This window comes from Monodelphis domestica, chromosome 3 (genome assembly GCF_027887165.1).
Source record: "Monodelphis domestica isolate mMonDom1 chromosome 3, mMonDom1.pri, whole genome shotgun sequence".
NCBI lineage: Eukaryota > Metazoa > Chordata > Mammalia > Didelphimorphia > Didelphidae > Monodelphis > Monodelphis domestica.
The window spans coordinates 191,964,544-191,989,339 of NC_077229.1; the positions used below are offsets into that span (position 1 = coordinate 191,964,544).

At 34.5% G+C, this 24,796-nt stretch overlaps 1 protein-coding gene across 7 annotated transcripts in view; it reads left to right on the top strand.

Moving 5' to 3' along the window:
* Positions 1 to 24,796, top strand: part of EXOC2 (exocyst complex component 2) — a 258,548-nt gene that overhangs the window by 37,923 nt on the left and 195,829 nt on the right. For all 7 annotated transcript variants that reach the window (XM_007488046.3, XM_016431808.2, XM_007488048.3 and 4 more), the window contains exons 2-4: positions 4,495 to 4,646; positions 20,466 to 20,642; positions 23,146 to 23,272. In XM_007488046.3, the coding sequence (XP_007488108.1) occupies positions 4,529 to 4,646; positions 20,466 to 20,642; positions 23,146 to 23,272 (422 nt within the window). In that variant the 5' untranslated portion in view covers positions 4,495 to 4,528. The remainder of the gene's footprint in view (positions 1 to 4,494; positions 4,647 to 20,465; positions 20,643 to 23,145; positions 23,273 to 24,796) is intronic.

The following is a 24,796-nucleotide window of genomic DNA, read 5'->3' on the forward strand; positions in this document are numbered from 1 at the left end:
TTGATCTTTTGCTTTTTAATAGTTTTATCATTAGCTTGGTTAAGGCCATAGTTGGTAAGATTATCAAATATGCAAATGACCCAAAGCTGGGAGAGCTAGCTAATACACAAAAGGACAAAGTTAGGATTCAAAAAGTTCTTGACATGGTAAAACTATTGGGCAGAATCTAAAAAGATGATATTCATTAGGGATAAATATGCCTCACTTGGGTTCAAAAAATCAAGTTTACAAGAAAAGGAGATGATCCAGTGACTATTCCATGAACAGCTATCTCTTTCCTCCTAGAAAACCACCTCCTCCTTTATGACTGCTGATCCCTCTAACTTCCTTTTAGTCTCAACTAGAATTTCAGCTTTTAAAGGAAGCCTTTTCTAAACCTTCTTAAAAAGTACTTTCTGTCTGATAATTATTTCCTATTTATCCTGTATATAGCTTGTGTTGCATATGTTTGTTTATATGTTTCCACCATTAGACTCTAAACTCCTTGAGGAGTTTACAAGAAAACTGCCCTTGGCATCTTTTTGTGCCCTCGGTGCTTAGAATAGTGCCCAGTACTATATATTGATCAGTTATTGATTGATGATGTCTCTATATTAGTTTGCCTGAGGGGAGTGGGGGGGGGAGAGACTATACTTTTTCATCCTGTGGGATTCTTATGCATGGTTTACCATAAATCTTTTTATAGAGTATATTTCAAAGCACTGGGGGTCTTCCTCTTATTCTAGTGTCCCTGGGTTCTGAGTGTATTTTATGTCAGAAAAAACCTCTTTTTTTGTAATAGCTAATCATTCTGATATTTTGTGAGTTGTACTGTAATTCCACTAAAATTCCAGTGACAATGAGGCTCAGAACTTCAGTATATTCCTGTACGTAAGCTGTCATAATTTGTTCTAGTTCTTCTAGTACTCTTGATTATATTCACAGAATATATCTGAGTGCTGAGAGTTGTAAATAAGCAGTCACAAGTATTAGACTTTTGACAAGAATTGTTATATGTTGAGTATCTCCAAAAACACATATCTTATTCTATAAAAACTGAAAATGTGTTAAAAATGTAAACTGCGTAGAAGCAATTTGTTAGAAATTCATTATGTTTACCTGCAATGATATATGATTTGTGTTGTAAACCAAAAATTTAAGGTAAATTGGTTATGACAATGCACAAACAATGTTATAAAAATGTTGATTCTCTTCCAAGTCACTAACAAATTCTTGTTACACCAGCCATCATTAATCAAAACAATGTTAGCAAAAATTTAACTCCCAACAAAAAAGTTAACTCTTTCTGTATAAATTAGGAAGAATTGCCAGATAGTTAAAGCATTGTTAGTGAGTATTGAAACTTAGGGAAAAAATTAGCAAATTATTATATAGAAAAATTGGTTATCATGACTTGTAAAATCAAAACTTTTTATCATATATGTAAATCTTGGAAACTTCTTGGGATTGAAACTAATATTAATTTTGAGTTTTGAATTCAGGTATAGTTGTCTGATAGATCATTGAATTGTATCCACCATTCAAAAAGAAAGACATGACTGATTAATAACTGATTCTTGCCTGAAGTCAGACAGTCAAAATCCTTTCCCTGCTTATGCTGACATGTGATTTATTATCTTATAGAAAACATTATTCAGAGCCACTAAGGTCATCTAAATCTATTGTATACATGTATAAATCATTACCAACCATTGATCCTGCAAAAGGCTTTACCTAATCTAATCCCTTAGCCTACTAATTTCCCTATAATATATGTATCCCAACTCAATAAACTTTGTCACTGCCCAGCAAGAGGATGTCTGTGTGTCTTATCTGTCAATTTGACCATCCTGTAAGCCCAGCTTATTTTTCTTATCCCTGTTCCACAACCCATGAATAATTCTTTGAATAGGACTTGACAGGCTGTTATTTTAGTTAGGTGAAAATACTTCTATTAAAGACATGATTACTTATTTATGATGTACAACAAAGGACACTGCTTAATTGTGTCAGAAAGATAATTAAATCATGACTCAGTGTGATCTTACTCTACAAATAGGGCATAATTTTTCTCAGTTGAATTTTGTATTCTCCATTGTCAAGAACTGGTCTCAATGCATTTATCAAAATGGCATGTTAATTTTCTAATCATCTGTTAATAGTTATCTTCCCTGTAGTGTTACTACATCTTTTATGCAACATAAATTTCTGTTATCTATTAAAGTTATTGTAGAAACTGCCCACTAGTGCATCTTGGCCATGTTCCCAAGATTTTAACATTTATCTACTTTAGCTTTATTGAATTTCTTGTCTACAAATTAATAATATTTTTTCAAGAGAATACTTATCTTACAACATCTAAAACATATGTAAAACTATATAGTTAATAAAAAGTCCCATTTAAAAAAAATCATTTGATTTGTCCTAAGTCTTTTCCAACTTAAAATATACTGAATCTTTGTATATAACTAATGTATCACCTTTATTATTTATGGCTTCCTTTCAGTGATCTTTTTTGTTCGTTCCATTCTTGTACATTTTATTTAAAACATTAAAGTCAAGTCTATCTTTTAATTTTTATTCCCAAGTCTCTTTCCTGTAAACTTTTGCAGCATGATTTAAATTTGATATTTAAATTGATGGATTTGTATCTATATATCACCAAATTATTTCATACTTTTAAAAATGTATTTTGATCTTTTAAAAAATTTTGAAATAAATAAGTGAAATGAGCATTTCTCTATATAAAGTAGAACATAAAAAGGTTTGTGCATGAAACTGCAAAGATCTTATATGACTTATATTTCCTTTTAAGCATATGAAAAATTCACATGTAACTTTCAAAGTTGACCTGTATGTTTGTTTTCTGCTGACTTTCCTTCTTTTTTTTTTCTGTGTATTTTTTTCAAATACTTCAATGACCCTCTTTTCTTTCTTTTGTTCTGGCAATTCTATTGCTTATTCCTTCCTCTCTCCTCAAACCCCATTGGGGAAAAAAAAGAAAGAAAAGAATAGGAAAAACAAAACCTCCCTAACAAATATGCATAGTCAAGAAAAACATTTCTACTTTGGCCATTTTCAAAAATATATGTATCTCATTCTGTACTTTGAACTTATGAATTCTTTGTAGATAGTACACTTTATCACTGTCCCCTAAAATTGTGATTGATCATGAAACTCATCAGAATTCCAGTTTTTCAGAAATGACCCAGTGTAGTTTTGTCTTGAATTTCTTTATTACTGCTCTGTCAGTTGTTTTTTGGTCTTTGTTGAGATAGTTCTATCAGAGATCTCTACTGTTTCTTCCTACTTATCCATCTTTGCAAATGCTTCTCAATATTTCTGTGACACTGTTCTTAGTTCTTTTTCAGTCTGCATACTACTTCTTAATCTCCTTTGATCAGTCTTTGTATCTGTTAATGCCTACTAACTGTGGGTGTCCTTTCCTGGTTCCTCTAACAGCTATCTAAGAGAGGGAGGTTATCTTCCATTGATATTTTACCTTTCTTCTCTGATTGGAGGACTGGAGAGCAGAACAGTAAATTCCTTCCAAACCTTTTCTCAATAGATGGCTCAGAACTTTCTAAGTAACTCAATTTTCCATCATCTGCTTTCCTTGGTTTTCTTCTCTATGAAATACTGCCTGTACTTCTCCCTTTTCAGCTTCTATGTGTGTATGTGTTATCTTCCCTCGTTAAATTTTAAGTTCCTTGAAGGCAGGAACTTTCAGACTTTCATACTTATTACTAGTACTAGGCACATAGTAGGCACTTAATATATGTTTATTGCATTTGTAGTTAATTATTTGCGCAATGTCTTCTCCATTAAAATGTAAACTCCTTCAGACCTAGGACTATTTTTGCTTTTCTTTATACCCTCAGTCTTAGCACAGAGCCTGGAATATCTTAAATGTTTAATAAATGCTTGTTTGATTGATTAATTGAAGGTTCAGAAAGGAACCTGAAAAGGAACCCTCAAGAAAAGTAAATAAGAAGAAAACCTAGAATCTAGAAAGTATCATAAAAAACCTAGAGAGGAGACAGGATCCAGTACTGTTGTCAAAAGTGTCAAATGCTGCAGAGAGATTAAGAAGAATGAGAATTCATAAGACAAATATCTGGCAATTATGAGATCACAGGAAACTCTAGAGAAAGATGTTTCAGTTGAATGATGCTTTCCAAAGCCAAATTGGAAGTGGGTGAGAAAAACAGGACAAATAATAAATTATCTATGACAGTTTTTGCTTGTGATATATGTTGTTTATATCCCTTGTAACATTGGAATGAATGCTTGTTGATTATAGGGTACTTATTGTGAATTAAATTTATAATTCTCAACCAGTATTCAGTGAAATACTTTAAACAAGGTCAGTATGCAGGAAATGTTGACTATTTGATCACTAGACAACAAAGAACATTTTTTCTATTACCTTCTGAATGTCAGATATACATATTTTTATTGAATGTTTTCTTCTATTCACAGTGCATTGATCTTAATTTTATTTCTGTTTAACAGATCACTATTACAACATCACTAGTACTCTTATACAATGTCCCGATCAAGACAACCCCCACTTGTAACAGGAATCTCTCCAAATGAAGGTATATCATGGACAAAGGTCACAATCAGAGGAGAAAACTTGGGAACGGGGCCAACTGATCTCATAGGTAGGTAAAAAGAACATTTACCAACATGTTCTTTTAACTTTTGTGGAAAGTAAACTTTTTAGTGTTATGTTGAGGAGATGAAGAGATTTTATTTGGAATTACATCAGAGTTATTTATAGAGAATTATCTAGAATGAAAAATGAAACATTATTGCTTACCTAATTCATTATTACAGTCATACTAGATTACTAAACCTTAATGTCTCTAAGTTTTAGTTGTTGTTCAGTTGTTTCAGTCATGTTTTACTGTTTGTAATTCCATTTGAGTTTTTTTTAATCAAAGATCCTAGAGTAGTTTGCCATTTTCTTCTCTAACTCATTTGACAGAAGGGGAAACTGAGACAAACAGGTTTAAGTGACTTACCCAGAGTCATACAACTATTAAGTATCTGAGGCAGGATTTGACCTCAGGAAGATGAGTCTTCCAGACTCTAGACTTGGCACTGTATCTATCTACTAAGCACCTAATAGCTCCCAAGACTTAGTTTCCAGAAGTTTCCAAAGGTGCTATCCTACCTAATTCATACTACCATCACTTTATCATTAAAGTAACATCTTTGGTTTTCCAGAATTCAAATGTAGCCTCAAACACTTATTAGTTTGTGTAACCTAGTACAAGCTGCTTAACCTCTGTTTCCCTCAGTTTCTTCGGCTGTACAAATGAGAATAATAATAGCACCTACCTCTCAGGGTTGTTGTGAGGATCTAATGAGAAAATATTTGTAAAATGCTTAGTATAGTATCTGGTTATATACACTATATAAATGTTAATGATTTATTAGGTTATTGCTATTATTACAAAGTACTGTTGCATACTTTATCAAATTTGGACTTCACAATAACCCTGTGACTTACAGGTTTTATTATCCCTATTTTACATGTGAGGAAACTGAGTCTCTGAGAAGTTAAATGACTTACCCATAGCATGGTTATGTAGTTAGTAAGTGACAAAGTCTATTTAAATCTGTATCTTCCTGATTATACATCTCCTTCTCTACTATAATAGCCTTTAGCATGGATGTTAAGCCTGAATTGTCATCTATGTAGTGGAAAGAATACTGGATTTAGTCAAAAGACCATTGAGGTTTTTAATATTTCTATTGTTTTTTGTCTTTTCTGTCTAACTATGCCAACCATTCTCCTTTGTATCCTTTGTATCCATTGTCATCTACTTCCCATCCCATAAATGCAACTATTGCCAACTCATTTCTCCCTCTTTTTTTATATTCTATCCTCTGTTGATCTCATCCATTCTCATGGATTCAATGATCACTTCTTTACATTTTGTTGCCAAGTGTCTGTCTGTCGCTTTATTTTTCTTTCTTTCTCAGCCTCAGATTACTTATTAGTTGTGTGAACCAGTGTAAATTACTTCATCTTTATCTGCCTCAATATCCTCAGCTTTCAAATGGGGATAATAACAGAATATTACCTTGAAAGGTTGTTTTGTAAGATTCAAATGAAATAATGTTTGTGAAGTGCTTAGCGTAGTTGTCTAGCATATAGTTGTTCTATTGTTTCAGGCTTAGTGACAGAGCCAACTGACCTCATAGGTAGGTAAAAAGAGCAGCATGTTCTTTTAACTTTTGTGGAAAGTAAACTTGGTGACCCCATCTGTAGTTTTCTTGCCACAGCCAACAAACATTTAAATAATAGTTATATACCAACCTCTGTGCAAAGTACTGGGGAGGGAAAACCATTCCCTGGAGAGGCCAAAACCATTCTGTGCTCTCACATTGTTCATACTATAATCAGAGAGACAGTATGTGAAAACTGTGCACAAATAAGCTATAAATGGAATACAATTTGATATAATAAAGAAAGACACAAGAATTTAGCGGGGATTGGCAAAGCTGTCTTGAAAACATTGAGATTTGAAAGAAAACAAGAAGATAGGAGATAGAGAGATTATTCTATGCTCAGGGACAAGCCAGTGAAAATGCAGGAGTCTAATCTTTTGTCAGAACTCTAGTCCTATAATGAATCTAGACAGTCAGGTGGTATAATAGGTAAATCACTGGGCCCTAGAGTCAGCAAGTCCTGAGTTCACATCTAATCTCAGACACTTAATAGCTGTGTGACTCTGAGAAAGTCACCCTACCTCTGACTGCCTTGTTTTCTTAAAATAGGGATAATAATAGGATAGAGAATAAGCATTTATGAAATGTCACCTATGTGCCAGAAAACATAAGCACCTTTTTATCAGACATTATCTAATTTGATTCTTATATAACAAACATAGCAGATAGGTAGGGGGGTGTGTGTGTGTGTGTGTGTGTGTGTGTGTGTGGCCTTAAACATACAGTTTCTTCATCTGTGAGATGGTGATAGTAATAGCACCTCCTTCCCAGGTTTGTTGTAAGGATCAAATGAAAGAATATTTTAAAAACTCTTTATGCAGTGTCTGGCACATAGTAATTGCTATATAAATGTTGGATACTATTATTAATTGAATATTTTATATGTTATGTTTATATTATACACACTCATATTATGTAATAGCACCTACCTCTCCAGTTTGTTGTAAGAATCAAATGATATTTTGTGTGTGTGTGTGTGTATACATATAATACTAGCACCTACTTCCCTAGTTTGTGGATCAAATGAGATAACATTTGCAAAGCATGTAACAGTGCTTTATTCTTAATAAGTGCTTAATACATGCTTTTTCTCTATCCCTTCCCTTCCTCAATAGCTTATAGAGATTTCTAACTGGACTTTTTATTGACAACTCAATCTTCTCCCCTTTAGAAAACCTATTGTCCCCCAAATTTTCCTTTTTCTGTTGAGGAAACTGTCATTCTCACAGTTTATATCCTTGAGAGTCATTCTGTGACTCTTGGTTCTCCTTCACCCATTCTATTCTCTCCATTTATATATCCATCTCCATAACTGAGACACTCATCACATCTCTTCTGGAATATCATGACAATTCATTAATTATTTTTTTTACTCCTAATCTCTCCTCTTTCCAATCCTCTCTTCACACAGTTGCCAGATTCACCTAATTAAAATGCAAATTAGATAATGATCTTATTAAAAAACCTTCAGTGTCTCCATGTTAATTCTCAAATAAAATTGCATACATGTTGCTTTTCACATATATTTAATTTCTTTATTCATTAAAACATGATGAATTTGATTAGGAATAATAATTAATAATATTACTTATCCTGCGAGCCTTATAAGATTGTTCTGAGGAAAGTACACAGTAAATTATAAAGCATTACACAAATATGAACTATTATTATTTATTTACTTATATTCATCATACCAAAGGAGCATATATATATGGCATTCAAATCAACTATAAATATCTAAGCTAAGTACAAGGCAGAGATTCCAATATATGGCATTTAATATATTCCTGTACTTTTTTCATCCTGATACAAATAGTATAGTGGGTTATTTCAAACCCTACCTTGTACCTTTGAGTTAAAAGGAGAAATTAAATATGATAAACTATATAATGACATGATATTGCACAGTGGTTTCATTTCATATTTCAAAAGCCAAAGATTATCTTAACCCTGATATCTTAGATCAAATAGACTTCTTTAACTATTGTAAAAATAATTGGCCACCTCTTCTTTACTGATCCTGAATAGGGCATAATTATCTCACATTTTCTCTCTTTTTTTCCAATTCCTCAAGCCCTTTCTGTATTTTTTCTTCTTTGAAAAGTATTTTTTATTCATTCTGAATTCCTTCTATCTTCAATTGTTGATTGGCTGTATATGTACAGAACTTATGAAAAGTTATATTAACCAAGACTGATGTTTTGGAGGGGAAGCTGCTACTAACATTATTCCATGTTGTGCTAATAAGTGTTTTTCTGTTGAGTTTCAGTACTTGCTTTACTTGACTTCTAGTTTTGTAGACTCTAGAGGGCCTTCCTTCTTACTTAGGAAATTCCCCAACAGTTAACATTAGACATTATCATATGGATTATAATTTCTTTGCCCCATGTTACAACTGAGGGGAATAATTAAATAATTTGGTCAAGGCCATTGAGACAACCAGAAAGAAAGAACATTAGAGGAAGATGCTATATAATTCCTTCTATTGGTAGCATAATACATTGGAAAAATCAGCAGCTGTGGAGTTAGAAGACTTTGTTTCTAATCCTGCCTCTAATATTTACTGTCCAATGACAATGAACAAGCCATTAAACCTTACTGAGCCTTACTTTCATCATCTATAAAATGAGAGGTTTGGATTAGATGGCCTCAGATCCTTTCCAGTTCTAAATTTGTTACCCTCATACTTTTGAAGTATTTCCCATTTTCTATTGTTTACCCTTTGGTATACCGTGCTTAATATTTTTTCATTCATTCTTAATTCTGTAGCAGATATTTCAAAACTACTTAAAATTTTATTACTATTTTTATTGGGATAGATTTATCTAAAAAGATGCTGTAGACTTACTCTGTTTTTTCTCTAAGTAGAAAAATTCTAAAATTCCATAGGATGGAGCTTATTTTTAAAAACTGAGTGGTAATCACCATGTTACCTTGTGCCCTGAAATGTGAAAATAGATATCTCTATAATTTTTTTATTCATGACTGTGGAATATTTTTTTAGCTTTGCTAAATTTAAATTTCCAATATGCCTGTTGTTTTGTTAAATCCTATTATTAAGCAAAACAAAATAAGACCCTCATTAGACTGAGCATCTTGAAAGCTGGGAGTGTTTTTTGCCTTTCTTTTCATCCATAACAGTGCTGTGCTTATCACATAGTAGGCCTCGAATACTTGTTGACTGACTGGAATGTTTTTTAACTACATGGTAACTTGTAATGGCCAAATAAAACTACACAAAACTGTTCAAAGAAGTACTTTATTTGATATCCATGAAGTCTTAGAAGTCATGCTAGCATCATTTGTACCTTGGGTTTTTCTGTTTTCCAAGCCATAGGTGGAGCGCTATATTTAAGAAATCAAGAAATAAGACTGCAAGATACATACTTGATGATCTGACTTTTAGTTTCTTATATGAATGGCTTTTTGTTACATTCAGAATTTTCTAGTCAAATTTACATTTAAGTTAACTCATGTTAGATTTAAAATAGTTGTCTGCCATAAACTGTGGCATTTAAAAGAGTGGGAGACTTAAACTGTAAGAGTTAAAATGGTTGAAGATATAAATTGTGATAGATATAAGAGTGGGTGAGTAAATTTTGATCGCAGAAAATGTTTTTACTACAGTGTCTTGTTTTAAATCAAATATAAGGTGGTTGCCAGGGAAATATTCCCAATTATTAATATACCCAAGTCAACTGGGTTTTATAGAGACTTTAATTAATAATACAACGAGGAATTTAAGAAAGAGAGAAAGAGTAATAAAGGAATAAGTGTGAAGGGCCTTAAGCCAAAATGGCCTAGACCTGAGTCTTAAGAGAAGGATCAGTCAGTTCTTAATCACTCACCACAAGATCTGCGAAGCAAGGATTCTAGTGACACCAGGCCAGCATCATCTCAGCTGCTTTCACCAGCTCAATCCTCAATCTGAATGTTTCAGACTGAGTCCTCGAGAGAGTCCTGAGAGAGACCCTTCAAGGTAGCTTTTCCCAGCTGACTGTCTTCTAACTTAGATTTCTCATCTCCTTATATAGGGCATTTTCTCCTTTGTCACCTCCCCTAAATTCTTACATCCACCAATCACAGTAGACGTTTTTCAAAGGACAGACCATTCTTTTTTTTTTTTTAACCCTTACCTTCCATCTTAGAGTAAATACTGTGTATTGGCTCCAAGGCAGAAGAGTGGTAAGGGCTAGGCAATGGGGGTCAAGTGACTTGCCCAGGGTCACATTTGAACCTAGGACCTCCCATCTCTAGGACTGGCTCTCAATCCACTGAGCTACCCAGCCGCCCCCATGACAACATACCATTCTTAATTCACATTTTGTTATCACCTTCTTAATTCACATCTTGCTCTCACCTTTTCTGGGTAGACTAAAACTTCTGAGTAATTCATATCAGGAAAGCTCTGAGTAAGTTTTCGCCTCTTTGCTCCTTGTAAGTTCACAAGTTGCCTGACCTTTATAGGTACTTAGCACCCCTTTCTAAAAATAGGCATGGCTTAAGTATGGGTTTAAGTACTTTCATTGTTTAGCAAGGAGTTTTCTCTCCTAAAGCAGTCTTAAGTACAGTTGGAGTAGAGGTCCTCCCATTTCTGATCCAAGTAGAGTTCTCACATTTAAATGGGGAATGTTCCCAGTAGGGAATTGTTCCAATGGAGAATTCCCCAATGGGGAAATTTTTAACATTCACAAGTCTGAGAAATTTCAAGATTCACAATCATGAGTGAGAATGCAGATGTCCCCTCTACCACTGGGGTATTTATTCACTGTAGTATTGTAACTTAAAGTAAATAATGGCAACCTATCAGTACACAGCTATGACTTTTTAATGCTTGCATAATCTTTAAATGAAATCGTAAATCAAACTCTTGAGAAAAACCCATAAATAAGCTGTGATTTTAAAGTAGTTTTCTGGTTTAATATAGTTTTCTGTCTACCTCTATCTTAAGGGATGATAGCATATATAGGCATTGCTTCCGTATCATGACTTTCCCCATCATGATTTCGATATATATTGCAAGTTAGCAATAAATGGGAACTTTGGGGAGTTTTGCAGAAGCCACAGACAGCATACAAAGGCCAGCAAATGGCATAGAAAAGGTTTAGCAACTCAGAAATGCATAAAATATATGTATGGTATTGTATAATATCAGCATATTTTAACTTTTAATTCAATAAATATGGATAATTTATTTTCTAAAGTTAAAATAAGTAAAAAGTTAAAGTTTGCAAAAAAGAACATTAAAGTCAGCAGATGATACACAAAGGCTAGAAATGTAGTGATATCTTAATGTCAACCTATATATAGATTATGACCAAATACTTAACCAAAATTTTATAGTAAGGTACAGTAAGCACCTCATAAGAGAGAAAGAACAAAATTCAGACTTCTTCTTTGGTACAAAGGGAAGGTCAAGATATTTTATGTGAATTTTCCAGATCTTGGTAGAGGGACACGCTCTATCCCCTATGATGTGTAAGGGATTCCTCTCTAATGTTTCTTTAAGTGGTCATAGTTTTAGGATTACAATTTTTGACAATATCCTTTAAAAAATTAGAATAATTTTAGGATTATTGCTAATTCATGTTAGACACCATTTGTGTTTACTCTAAAATTTTTAGTAGAACACTTTACCAATAAGGGACCCAAGTAAGAAACCCTTTTATTTTTGGATTATATCTTGACATCTGTTATGGAATAGATTTTTTTCCCCTCCAAGCCTATTCTTAGGTCTGCTGGATTCCTTTTACATAAAAAACTCATTTCAGTACTAAATTTTAAAAAATAAGCTTTCATTACTAAAGAAATGCTTAGAAAATTTTTTCATATGCAAATAATATATGGTTTTAGAAATTCCCTAAATGTCATGATTCTAAGCAATATAATACAAAACTTATTGACTAGGCTTAAAGAAACCTTATTTTATATCCTTTTATATTTAATAACATTTTCTTTTGAAGCAGTGCTTTTGTAAAAAAAGATGACTTGGGTTCCTTCAGTATTTTAAACCAAATTTGGCATCAGTTCATGTGTTCTTGACAAATCTGACAAAAATATTGGCATCCCCAAATAACTTCTTGGCTACACAAGAAAATTGAATAACAGAAGAGAATAAGTGGGAAGTGTTTGGTTTCTAGCCGCACACATTCTGACCTATTTTCTCTCATAAATATTTATTAAATTAGTCACTGCTTTTTAGAAATGGAAAATACAAATGGAAAATGCAAAGTTAGAAAAATTGCTGACAGTAAACTTGTAGATCATATGCCTCTTCTGAACCTGCTGGGACATGTTACTCATTAGTATCTTTCAGTTTGCCACTCTATGTTAGATAATTTCTAAAATACAAACTTAATAGAGCTATATGTAGCCCCACTTTGATGCAAATAAGAACTTTCTGTCACTTTAGTCTGGTAGCATTTCAGACTGGCAGTAAATATAGGAAGATATCAAATTTCTTACATGTGGGGATATACCTTCCATCGAATGCAGATCCTAGCCCATAGTTGATGTAGTAGAGATTGTCTTTGTTCTCTCAGATGAGTTTCATAGGATCATATGGCTTATCAGAGATGCTTTGAAACTATGAGTTTTCTGTTAGAAACTCAGCTCTCTACTGTACTATGCTGCCTCTCTCTAATAGAATTTCTTCAAAAACCTTTGTTTTAATCAATAGGCAAGTTTAAAAACATAAGAATGCTGGTGATATATTCTGAAGTTCTCCTAGGAGGATTTCACTTTGATTTGTTAGCAATTAAGAACTTTATCTTAGCAAGACAAGGAGAACAGTTCCTTAATAAAATTAGTAACCAAAAAGAATTAATGCCTTCATAAACTACATTAAGAAAATTATTGTCTTTAGCATTAAGAAAATGAAAATTTTTCCTGTGCAGAACAGATAGGTCCTTTTGCATTTGGGATATTGCATACTATAATATGTTATAATATGTAATATGTTATAATAAGGCTGGACATTGATAAGCTGGAGAGAAACCAGAATATTATCAACTTGGAAATCACTCTATTTAAGAATGAGTATATAACCTAAGGAAGAGAAGACTTTTCAAGGAGCATGAGGCTTGCTATCTTATCTTTGTGTTTACCTTGATGTCATGTGAAAGAGTGATTAGATATGTTTTGCTTGGACTATGGGTTCTAGGATTTAAAGAGTAATGGGTAGAATTGCAGAGAGCCATGTTTCCATTTGATATAAGGAAAATCATAACAATTAGAATTATCCAAAAGTGAATAAAGAGGGCTACCTTTGGAGGTAATGGCTTTCTTGTCATTTATGGTTTTTAGGCAGATATTAGATAACTATCTATCAAGAATGTTATAGATGGGAGGATTTTTTATTTTTTAGGTTGCAGTTGTAGTATGCAACCTCTAAGGTCCCTTCCAGCTCTTAGAATCTGTGATTTTTATAATGTGTTAGAGCTATGAAAATACACTTATTGTAAAAATTACCAGGCCTGTGTCTTGATTATATTATACTATCCTTTCCTCCTTCCCCTCATCAAAGGACCTTAGGTCAAACTTTACTGAGAAAATTGAGGTCATCTTGTGATTGACATCTTCTTCCCAGTTATATACCTTAAATCTCCTCACTTAATTTCCAATTCTCTCCTTCTTTGTTCTAGCCTTGGAGAAAAATATAATCCTTCTTGCTAAATCCTAGCCTTCTACTTATGCCTTTGGTCCCATGCCTTTCTTATTCTCTTTGCTCATATGTGCTGTACTTCTTTCTCTATGTACTTATCCTCTGCTGCTTACAAACGTTCAGTTCTTCCCATTTCTTAGAAAGCCTTTATTTGACTTCTATCACTTTAAGCCAAGAATTCTTAATAAGAGGGTCAAAATTTGTACTTGGATTTCCAGGGGTATGGGAACTTGAATGAGGAAAAAATTACAGTAGGACCCCCAAATCTGTGGGGGATGCTATTGTTCCAAAACCTAATGTGAGTGGCAGAAACCTTGGATGTAAGGTTGATGCCATATAAAACAATTTTCTTATACATACATATAATAAAATTTAATTGATAAACACATAGTAAGACATTACTGACATTAAATACAGTAATAACAAAGGATATTGTACATTATTACATAGTACTATATTCTTTCTCTCAGATTATACAAGTGTTCGAGGAGAGCTAACATCTCTGATATGATGGCTTGCTCAGCCCTTTTCAGAGCTATTCACTCACCTTTAGTGTTCACTTGGCACTCATTTCTCAACCATGTTTCCAAAAAGTTGTAGGATGTGCAGTGGCCACATGCCAGTAAAACTGTCTTGGTAGATGTGCTAATGAGAATAACCAAAGGGCCACAAATCTGGTAGTGATTAGGGAAGTTGTCTACCCCAGGCATGTGAAGACTTCTCCTTAAAGTATGAGCAGATGAGGACAATTCATTCCAGTGGCCTTGAAAGCTGCTTAAGTAGGAATTGTGGAGTGCTTTAGAGCTTGGTCAGACATCAGAGATGCCAAGTCCATCACAAGCCATCACCAGTTATCCCAACTTCTCTTACTACTTTACTTAAATGACTGGAAGAAAGAGAAAAGCTGATTACTGTGCAACTCTGCCTCACTTAAATCCAATTTGTGTACAGATCAAATTACCATGCCATAATGTCACTGTTCCCCTTTGAAAACAGGACAGATAACAACAACTCTATCTCTCCCTTTCTCAGGGTATCTCAAAGACTTTGCCATGTTACAGGTTGTATTCACTTGTTAGGTGATTTCAGACTTGGACATCTCTCTTTGGATATCATATATTTGTTTTTATGAATTTTTCAGGTTTTGCAATTTTTTCTTTTTTCATGGTTAACTCTAGGTAACTGAATCAGTGAATATGGAATCAGCAGACATATGGGCCCTACTATACATGCTTATTTTCACTAAACTTTAAAACGTACATTCATTTCCATAAATCATTTAAAAACAGTATTCTAGGTGGCAGCCTCGAGGCATGCTGGGAACCTCATGTGCGTGGTCTCAGCTCTTGGAAAAGTCTTTAGTGATCTTCTTAGACCTTTTCCTGGGTGCACAGAGAGGAAGTCTCCCCCCCTCTGGACTGCCACCCCCTGAAGGACCTCAGGATGGCCCCCAGCAGAGAGCCCCTAGCCAGAGTGATGCCCCCTGAGGCCCCCCTCCCAGGAGTCAATAACATTCAAGGATGTGGCTGTGGACTTCACCCAGGAAGAGTGGTATCTACTGGACCATTCTCAGAAAGAGCTGTACCTGGAGGTTATGCTGGAGAATGTGCAGAATCTACTCTCTGTGGGACTTCTAGTAACTAGAGAACATTTAATCTCCTGTTTTCAGCAAGGGAAAGTACCATGGCTGCTAGAGCAAAAGGGCCCAAGGAGCACCTCTCCAGTGGTAGATTTTGAAGTGAAGGTGATGTGTACAAAGCTGAGCTTTTTTGTGGAAGGATCTGGCCCCCAATGATGCATGAATGAGGGTCCTCATGACTTCATTTTGAGAGAAATCTGTGATTCTACTATCAAAGTAAATAAAAATCCAAAGAGTGACTATGAAATTGATGAAAATGCAGAGAAATTCAGCCAATACCCCAGTCCTAACTCAGTACATGAAATTGACCTCAGGAAATGAATGTTGTCAGGATTACAAATATAGCAAATGCATTCCTGAAGAAGTGGGATTTGTTTAGTCACCTGAGAAACCTGAACTGCCTGTGTATCAAGGCCTTTGGCTAGAGTTTAGACTCTATTAGAGATCCAAAAAGTAAACCTGTCAAGATGGTTTCTGTGAATAATAAAGGTGGGAGACCTTTCAGTCAGAAATCTAAGCTTGCTGCACATCAGAGAATCCACACTAGAGAGAAACCTTATGAATGTGTAATATTTATTGGGAAAGGAAATGGGATGATTGGAAAACAGGGAATAAAGGGAGGTTTGTATGGGGTAAGGAGGAGTTAAGGGGAGAGAGGGAACACTGCTTGGTGAGGCAAGGGAGGGAGATGCCCCCTGCTGAGAGGAAACAGCAGGGGTCTGATAAGGTCTTTTTGCCTTTGAATGACTGAAAAGAAGTTCGGCTCCCTCTATGACCAGAAAAGATAGTCCACTTATCTGACTGCGAATTCAAAATATAACATTTAATAACTAGTTGGGATTGGAGTTTTTCCTTAGCTTCAGAGTATAGGGCCAGGCCCTAGAGGCTGGCGGAGGGTTTTCCCACTTCCATCTCCTCTATATCAGTCCAGTTTTGTATACTTCAGAATCTTAGCAGTAGATAGAAAGCAAACAAGAACAGGTCTAACCTTCAGAAGCAACTGGGCCTGAATCTTCCAGCTGAACCAAGAAGAGCATGCCACTACAGACTGGGCTGAAAAAGCTCCTCTCTCCTCCAACACCTGGAAGCAAGTCCCACACGGCAGGAAGGAAAGTGCTAGTCACAAGACCCAACTGCCACTCCCAGTTGACCCCTTCCCCCACAAACTGTCAGTCTTGTTTCCTTTCCACAAATGTCAGCATTGTGGAAAGGTTTTTTTTTTTTAACATTATTTTATTTGGTCATTTTCATACATTGTTCATTGGAAACAGATCATTTTCTTTTCCTCCCCGCCAAACCTCACCACCCCTTCCCTAGCTGATGCGCGATTCATCTGGGTATCACATGTGTCCTTGCTCTGAACCCATTTCCTTGTTGTTGGTATTTGCATTAGGGCGCTCATTTAGCATCTCTCCTCGATCATGTCCCCTCAACCTCTGTAGTCAAGCAGTTGCTTTTCCTCAGTGTTTTTACTCCCTCAGTTTGTCCTCTGCTTGAGGATAGTTTTTTGTTTTTTTTTTGTAGATCACTGCAGGTTGTTCAGGGACATTGTAAAGCCATTACTGGAGAAGTCCATTGCGTTCTCTTGTACCACAATGTATCAGTCTCTGTGTACAATGTTCTCCTGGTTCTGCTCCTCTCACTCTGCATCACTTCCTGGATGTTGTTCCAGCCTCCATGGAATTCCTTCACTTTATTATTCCTTTCAGCACAATAGTATTCCATCACCAACATATACCACAATTTTTTCAGCCATTCTCCAATTGAAGAACATCCCCTCATTTTCCAATTTTTGGCCACCACAAAGAGCGCAGTTATGAATATTCTTGTACAAGTCTTTTTCCTTATTATCTCTTTGGGGTACAAACCCAACAGTGCTATGGCTGGATCAAGGGGCAGACAGTCTTTTATTGCCCTTTGGGCATAGTGTGGAAAGGTTTTAACACAGAGGCACAGTCTTATTGCACATCAGAGCATCCACACTGGAGAGAAGTCTTATGAATGTAAACACTGTGGAAAGGCTTTTACAGAGCAGGGATCTCTTTCTAAGGATCAGAGCATCCACACTGGAGGGAAACCTTATGAATGTAAACACTGTGGAAAGGCTTTTACACGGAGAAGCACTCTTGCTACACATCAGTGAATCCACACTGGAGAGAAACCTTATGAATGTAAACATTGTGGAAGGACTTTCACACAGAGGGGCTTTCTTGTTAAACATGAGAGAATCTACACTGGAGAAAAATGTTATGACTAAACAATGTGGAAAGGCTTTCACAGTGAGGAGTGATCTTATTGCACATCAGAGAATCCACATTGTAAAGAAACCTTATGAATGGCAACACAGCGGAAAGGCTTTTACATGTAGGGGCGATCTTAAAGAGAAGACCTTAAAGAGACCTTAAAGAGGTTTTTTAGGAAAAAGCCAAGTTGCAGACATATAGTGGGCCCTACAACTTTGTACACGGTATTCAAACAGGTCCCATTTGGCAGCTTTGTCACTGACTACCTAGTTCTGGTTTAGAGATCCAGAGCAGACTAAGAAGGGGACTGTACCTAAGGGTTGAGTTCCAGGGAGCTATCACACTCCTCTTTGTTAGAAGGAAGAAGCAGCACTGTGGTTTGGACCCCAGTAATGATGTGGGCTCTCATTTCCAACTTCCAGACTATACTGATCTCAGAATAACTAAGACAGTAATTAAAAGCCAAAGGAAACTTGAAGTTTTGTCAGTCTGAACTAGCAAGAGCTTTTAAGCTGGCTACTGTTACTCAGACCTAAAACCAGGTTAGAAATTTATAGCTCTCAGACTAGGGTGGCAGCAATCAGACTTTACACTCTATCTGATCACTTTAGAAACACTGATAGCTTTCAGGCTCCCTGCCTGAACTATAACATGAGATCCTGGAATAATATAATACTCAAAACTGTCCCACCCACCCACCAAGCAGCAATAGAATCATCTCCTTCTAGAAGTATACAGTCAGTCTTTAACATCAAGTCCAAAATCAAGAAGTAGGCTTGAAGAATGAACAAACAAAATTTTTAAATCCCAGTATAAAAAACCATTATGATAATAGACAGGCTCAAGACATAAAACCAGAAGACAAAAATGATATTAAAACAGCTTCAAAGCAAAACAGCTTGGTAAAAATTCAATTAGAATTTCTAGGAGAGACGAGGCAAGTTTTTTTTTTTAAACATTTTTAAAAAATCAATGACATGAGAGCATTAGAAGGAAAAAATAGAAAATAAATGGAGAACTATGGAAGAAAGAATTAGAAAGAGAAAAATAGAACTTAGCATACATGGTACAGAACAAACTCCCTGAAAATTCAAATGGATCAAATAGAAGCCAATAGCTCTAGGACACAGTAGGAAATAATAAAACAAAGTCAAAAGATTTAAAAAAATAGAACAGAGTACAAGGCATCACATAACAAAAATAAATGGCCTAAATAATAGATCAAGTAGAAAAAATTTAGGAATCATTGTACCACCTGAATGCCCTAACCTAAAACCATAGACATCATATTTCAAAAAAATATAAAAGAAGATTGCACTGATATCTTAGAATTTGAAGACATATTGAAAATAGAAAGTATTTATCAACCACTTCCTGAAAGAAACCTCCAAATTAAAACTTCCAGGAACATGATAATCAAAATGAGCTTCCAAATGAAAGAAGTAATACATTTCACTCAATAAGGAAATAGGTAGAAAAGAAGAGAAGGTTGAAGGATGAATTAGAGGAAAGGTAGATTAAGGGAGAGCTTATTCTTGAGCAAAACAAATTTAGGATATACAAAAATATTTGTACTAAGATATTGTCACCTTTATGAGGTGAAAGGGACAATCTGAGGAAGTATCCATTGGTTGAGGAATGGTAGGTATATAAATGTGCTCGAATACTATTGTGCTATAAGAAATAATGAAGGGTTTGGTTTCAGAGAAACCCTGAAAGACTTATATGAGTTGATACTGAATAAAGTGAACTGAACCCAGAGACAATTTACATAATGACAATATCTTTAAAGACAAACAGCTTAAAGAATTAGGCTCTGAGTAATGTGATGATAACCATGATTCCAGAGGATTAATGAGTTAACATGTTAACCACTTCTTGGCAGAGAAATGAAACACCCATGGGTGCAGAATGAGACATACATATATATGTGTGTGTGAAATATAGAAAGAAATACCGAATTTAATTAGTATTTATTAGGTGGTGTATGCCTAGGGATGCAAGAAAAAAAACAACAACAAAACTCAAACCAGATTCTGTGTTCAAGGAGTTCATTTTTGGATAAGTTATGCTTGAGGGAAGCTGGGAAAAATGTGTCCAAAGATAAGAAAATATATGTATGTGTTTCTTTATTTTATAGATATGTGTGTGTGTGTATATATACATATACATATATATATGTATGTATATGCAGATAGTTAGATAGTTTGCTTCCTCCATTTGTAGTTCTGGTTAATCATTACTTTTATGTACACTTAGAATCTAGGCAAAGTATTCTTCTTACTGAAACTCATACAGGATTTTCTAGCCTCATTTCTGTGCCTTTTATTGACCATGTCCCTTGCCTGGATTGCACACTCTCCTTAGCTCTGCCTCCTAGATTCCTTAGTTCTCTTTATAGTTCAACTCAAATGCCATGTGAAGACTTCATATCACCCAATGTTTGTGTCTCCTGTCCAGTAGATACTTTTTATTTGTATATATCTCTATATGTACATGTTGTTTTTACATATATGGGCAAGAATGTTTCACTTGTCTTTATATTCCTACTAGTCTCTTTTTTGGTTGATATGGATGGATGGATGGATGGATGGATGGATGGATGGATGTTGGCAGCAGATTGAAATTTGAAAATATAGCTGATATAATGCAGGACTTGTTTCTTTTTACTTCAATGATTTCTTTAATTTTTCAGGTTTGACAATTTGTGGACACAATTGCCTCCTAACTGCAGAATGGATGTCTGCCAGTAAAATAGTATGTCGAGTGGGACAAGCCAAAAATGACAAGGGTGACATCATTGTCACAACAAAATCGGGAGGTAGAGGAACCTCTACAGTCTCTTTCAAACTCCTTAAGCCAGAAAGGATAGGTATGATTCTTATACTTCTGTCTAATAAAGGAAACAAAAATAAATAAAGGAATCAAAATAAAGAGTTTTTAATTTCTCATTAATTTCAATTACATTTTCTTTCCAACTTAATTCATATTATGGTAATTCATAATTTCTATAACATTGAAGTTTAAATCTGCATTTAAAGAGTTTGAACAAAATAAGACCATTACACACCCTTTCTCTGTCTCTCTCCCTTTTCCACCCTCCCTTCCTACTTTCCTCTCCCTCCCTCTCGCTCTCTCTCCCCTCTACTTCTCCCTCTTTCCCTGCCTCTTTCTCCCACCTTGTCACTTTCTCTTTCCCCTGAGTAGTAATTTTTTATTCCTTTCTCTAGAAAAGGAAAGAATATAATGTACTTAGATCTAAGAGGAGACTTTGAGGTAATCTAGTCAATCTCTCTTTTTACAGATGAAGAAATTAAAGGAGTAAAATGACTGACCCAGGGCCATACAGATAGCAGAACCAAGATAACCTTAACTGTAATTGGCAGGCAGTTTAAGAGTTGCTTTCACATTTGTGGTTTTTTTTATAGAACCCAAATATTACTTGCAAAATGGACCACTTAGATGTCCTCCCCCAATATTTCTAACTTATGATTTGTTAAAATGAATTGTAGAAATTCATTTATATTAAAGGAAATTCTCACATGGTATCCAAATATGTACAAATTATATATGGCTTTATTTTATTTTATTTTTTACTAAAAAGCTACAAAAGAAAAGTGGAATATTGTGGTCCCTACAAGAGACATTATTTCAGGCCTCTGGATTCATTCTTTTCACCTTAGAAATGGGTTTTAGTAATTGTCTATTCATGAAGGAACTTTAAAAAATTTAATAATTCAGAGCTATCTTATTTAAAATTCATCCATTTGTAAGTAACAATGCTATCATATTTCATTTAAAGCACCTTGAACAGCTCAATAAGTAAGCTGAATATATAGAGGAGACATTATTGTGCAGGGAAATTATGACTTAATCAAAGATCAGAACTTTAAGCTCATATTATAATTTAGTTACTGAGTTAACCAAAGTGATTAAGGATTTAATTTTAACATTTTTTTAAAGGAGCAACCCACATTTACACTCAAACTGACTCACTCCTTTTTATATATCTTTCAAATTCATTCCTTTACTTTTTTGTTAAATTCAGTATATGAACAAACTTCTCCCTACCTAAAGTGCTACTGAAATAGCCATAGTGCTCTATATTAGATTCTTTTCTGGTTCAGTTCCAGGGGAGTCTCAAAGCGGTCTTAAAAAACAAATTTATCCTTCTGACCTTTTACTTCCTTCATGTCATCCAAAGAGACATTTTTACCTTATCAAAGAAGAAAAAGATTTTTCTGGTCCCATTTACATTTGTTCTTTAAAAAAGTAAAATACTTTACTATATTTTACTACTACAACTGTGTTGGCAATATTGATGATAGTAATGTATAAATAAAGAAATAGCAAGAGTCATGTTGTTTGGGTGTTTTATTTCCCATTTTTTAAATTGTAAGTTCTTAATAATATTTTTTTAAAAAGTAATAGTAGCTCATATTGATAACTTTGTTTTACAACATATATTTGGAACCTAACTCTTCTCCTTACTACTTATGTGATATTTTACAAGTCATTTAATAGTATCTATGGATCATAGTTTCCTCATCTATTAGTTAAGAGTTGGAGGAGAAATTAATTGACCTAAATCTATTATCCTATGTTAATTGGCAGTGTAATTCATAGGAAAAAAAAATCAGTGTTCATGTGAGAAAAGCATGAAAGAAGTACAGTTCACTTTCTCAAATTATATTTATACAATATTTTTTCATTCTTGGGAAAAGCATACTTGACTGCTTGTAATGTGTTTTAGAAACTCAGAAAATTAAAACTTAAACATTGTTTAAATTATGGATCACTAATTAGCACCATGAACAAAAATTCTCATTGGATTTAGCTTTCTGAAATATCTTTAAGACAACTTCATGTACCTGCATCTTTCCCAGCATTTTTTCCCCAAAGCTAGAACAAATCCAAAATATTCAGTTGGTACAATAGATCTATCTCATGTCACTGTATTTCTGGCTATTGGCCTTCTAAATTCTTCTATTTGAGCTGGCATATTTGTTACTGCAGAATTATTTACATTTTGGTGTCGAGGATTTTTTAGTGTGAAATCTATTGAGTGAAAGTATTTTGAGGAGAAGCAAATTGTATTGCTTTTAAGATAATTTTCCTACAGGAATTGTAATTTGTCTTATCTGTTGAAAAGTGTTCAGGGAAGTAATTAATTTCAAGATATTAACTTTGCTGTTGATAGCTTTTAGGCTATCTTGATTGGATAATTAATCATAATTGCATTTTGTTCTCGAACTGCTCCAATATTACTTAAGTATACATTTTACATGTGGGCTTTAAAAAATGTTAGAATAGCAAGAAACTGGAAAATCTTTGGATAGCTTTCATTTTAATAAGGCTATGTGCCTTTTCTCTAGGTATCTTGGATCAGTCTGCTGTCTGGGTTGATGAAATGAATTATTATGATATGCGCACTGACAGAAATAAAGGAATCCCTCCCTTGTCCTTACGTCCTGCTAATCCTCTTGGCATTGAGATTGAAAAGTGAGTACTAAATACATATATTTATTTGTTTATTACTTTTTTAAATGAATGTACTTAATGTGAAATAAGGGAAACAAACAAACAATACCACCATATACAGTTTATTATATTGAATTTCTTTCTAGTAAAAGCCCAAGTACTATTCATAAAACCTAATGATCTTTTTTTATGTAAAAATCCTGATGAATTAAAATTTCAGGCAAAGATAACTGTTAGCTTTTTTGTTTATGTTTTGAGAACCAATATGTGATCTGAAAGTTTAATACCTATCATTTTGGACATAAAAAATGCTATAATTTTATTCACTACTTAGATTTAAGCATTTGGTGAAAAGTTTGTAATACAAGATCATTTTGGTTCTTGCTTATTTGATTTTCTAATGGAAATATTGTAAAACCATGTGGTCATATGGGGTCATCTTATTTGCTGTTCTCTATCTCTAAGCAAAGACATACTCTGAGAACTGCTCCCAAACTTTAATTTCCCAAACTATTCTAGACAATTTCTCCTACTTTAATCTTCCATTTCAACATTTAGTAGTTCTTGTTGTCACTATATTTATCTTTTTAACTTAAAACCATTTCCTTCAAGGTAGGAACTACATCTAATTTTTATTCTAAAGCCCAAATTTCTTCTCCTTATTCTAACAAAATGCTATGTATTAGATGAGTGCTTAAAACATACTTGACTCTTCAGTACTTTGTTAGATCTGTGTACTCTTCAGTGTACTCTGTAATATTTAAAATAGTTGTTTGCCATAAACTTTGGCAGTTAAAAGAGTTGGGTTCATAAACTGTAGTGAGTAAAATAGTTGAAGATATAAATTGTAGTAGATATAAGAGTGGGTGAGTAAATTTGTGACCGTAGAAAATATGTTTCACTACAGTGTCTTGGTTTTAAATCAAATATAAGGTGGTCGCCAGGGAAATATTCCCAATTATGAATATACCCAAGTCAACTGGGTTTTATAGAGATTTAATTTATAATACAATGAGGAATTAAAGAAAAGAGGGAAAGAGAGAAAAAGGAAATAAGTATGAAGGGCCTTAAGCCAACATGGCCTAAACCTGAGTCTTAAGAGAGAGAGATCAGTCAGTCAGTTTTTTATCACTCACCACAAGGTCTGTCTAAGCAAGGATTCTAGTGACAGAGTCTCCTCAGAGAGAGTTCCAGCCAGAGCCCTCCTCAAAGAGCCTTCCAGCCAGAGACTGTTTCAAAGGGCCTCTCTCAAGAGCCTCCAGAGGGACAGAGTCCCCTCAGAGGAGCTCCAGTGAGACCTCCTTAGAGATTGTCCTCCAAGAGCTTCCCTTCTCCAGAGCCTCTCTCAAGAGATATTCCAAAAGGATTGATTCTTCAAGAGATTCTGCTTTTTTTTATATAGGGGGTTTTCTCCTATGTCACCTTCCCTAAGTTCTTCCATCTACCAATCACAGTAGACATTTTCCAAGGGACAGCCCATTCTGAATTCACTGCTGAGTCGACTAATCCCTTTAGTAAGTTTGTACCAGAAAAACCTTCTGAATA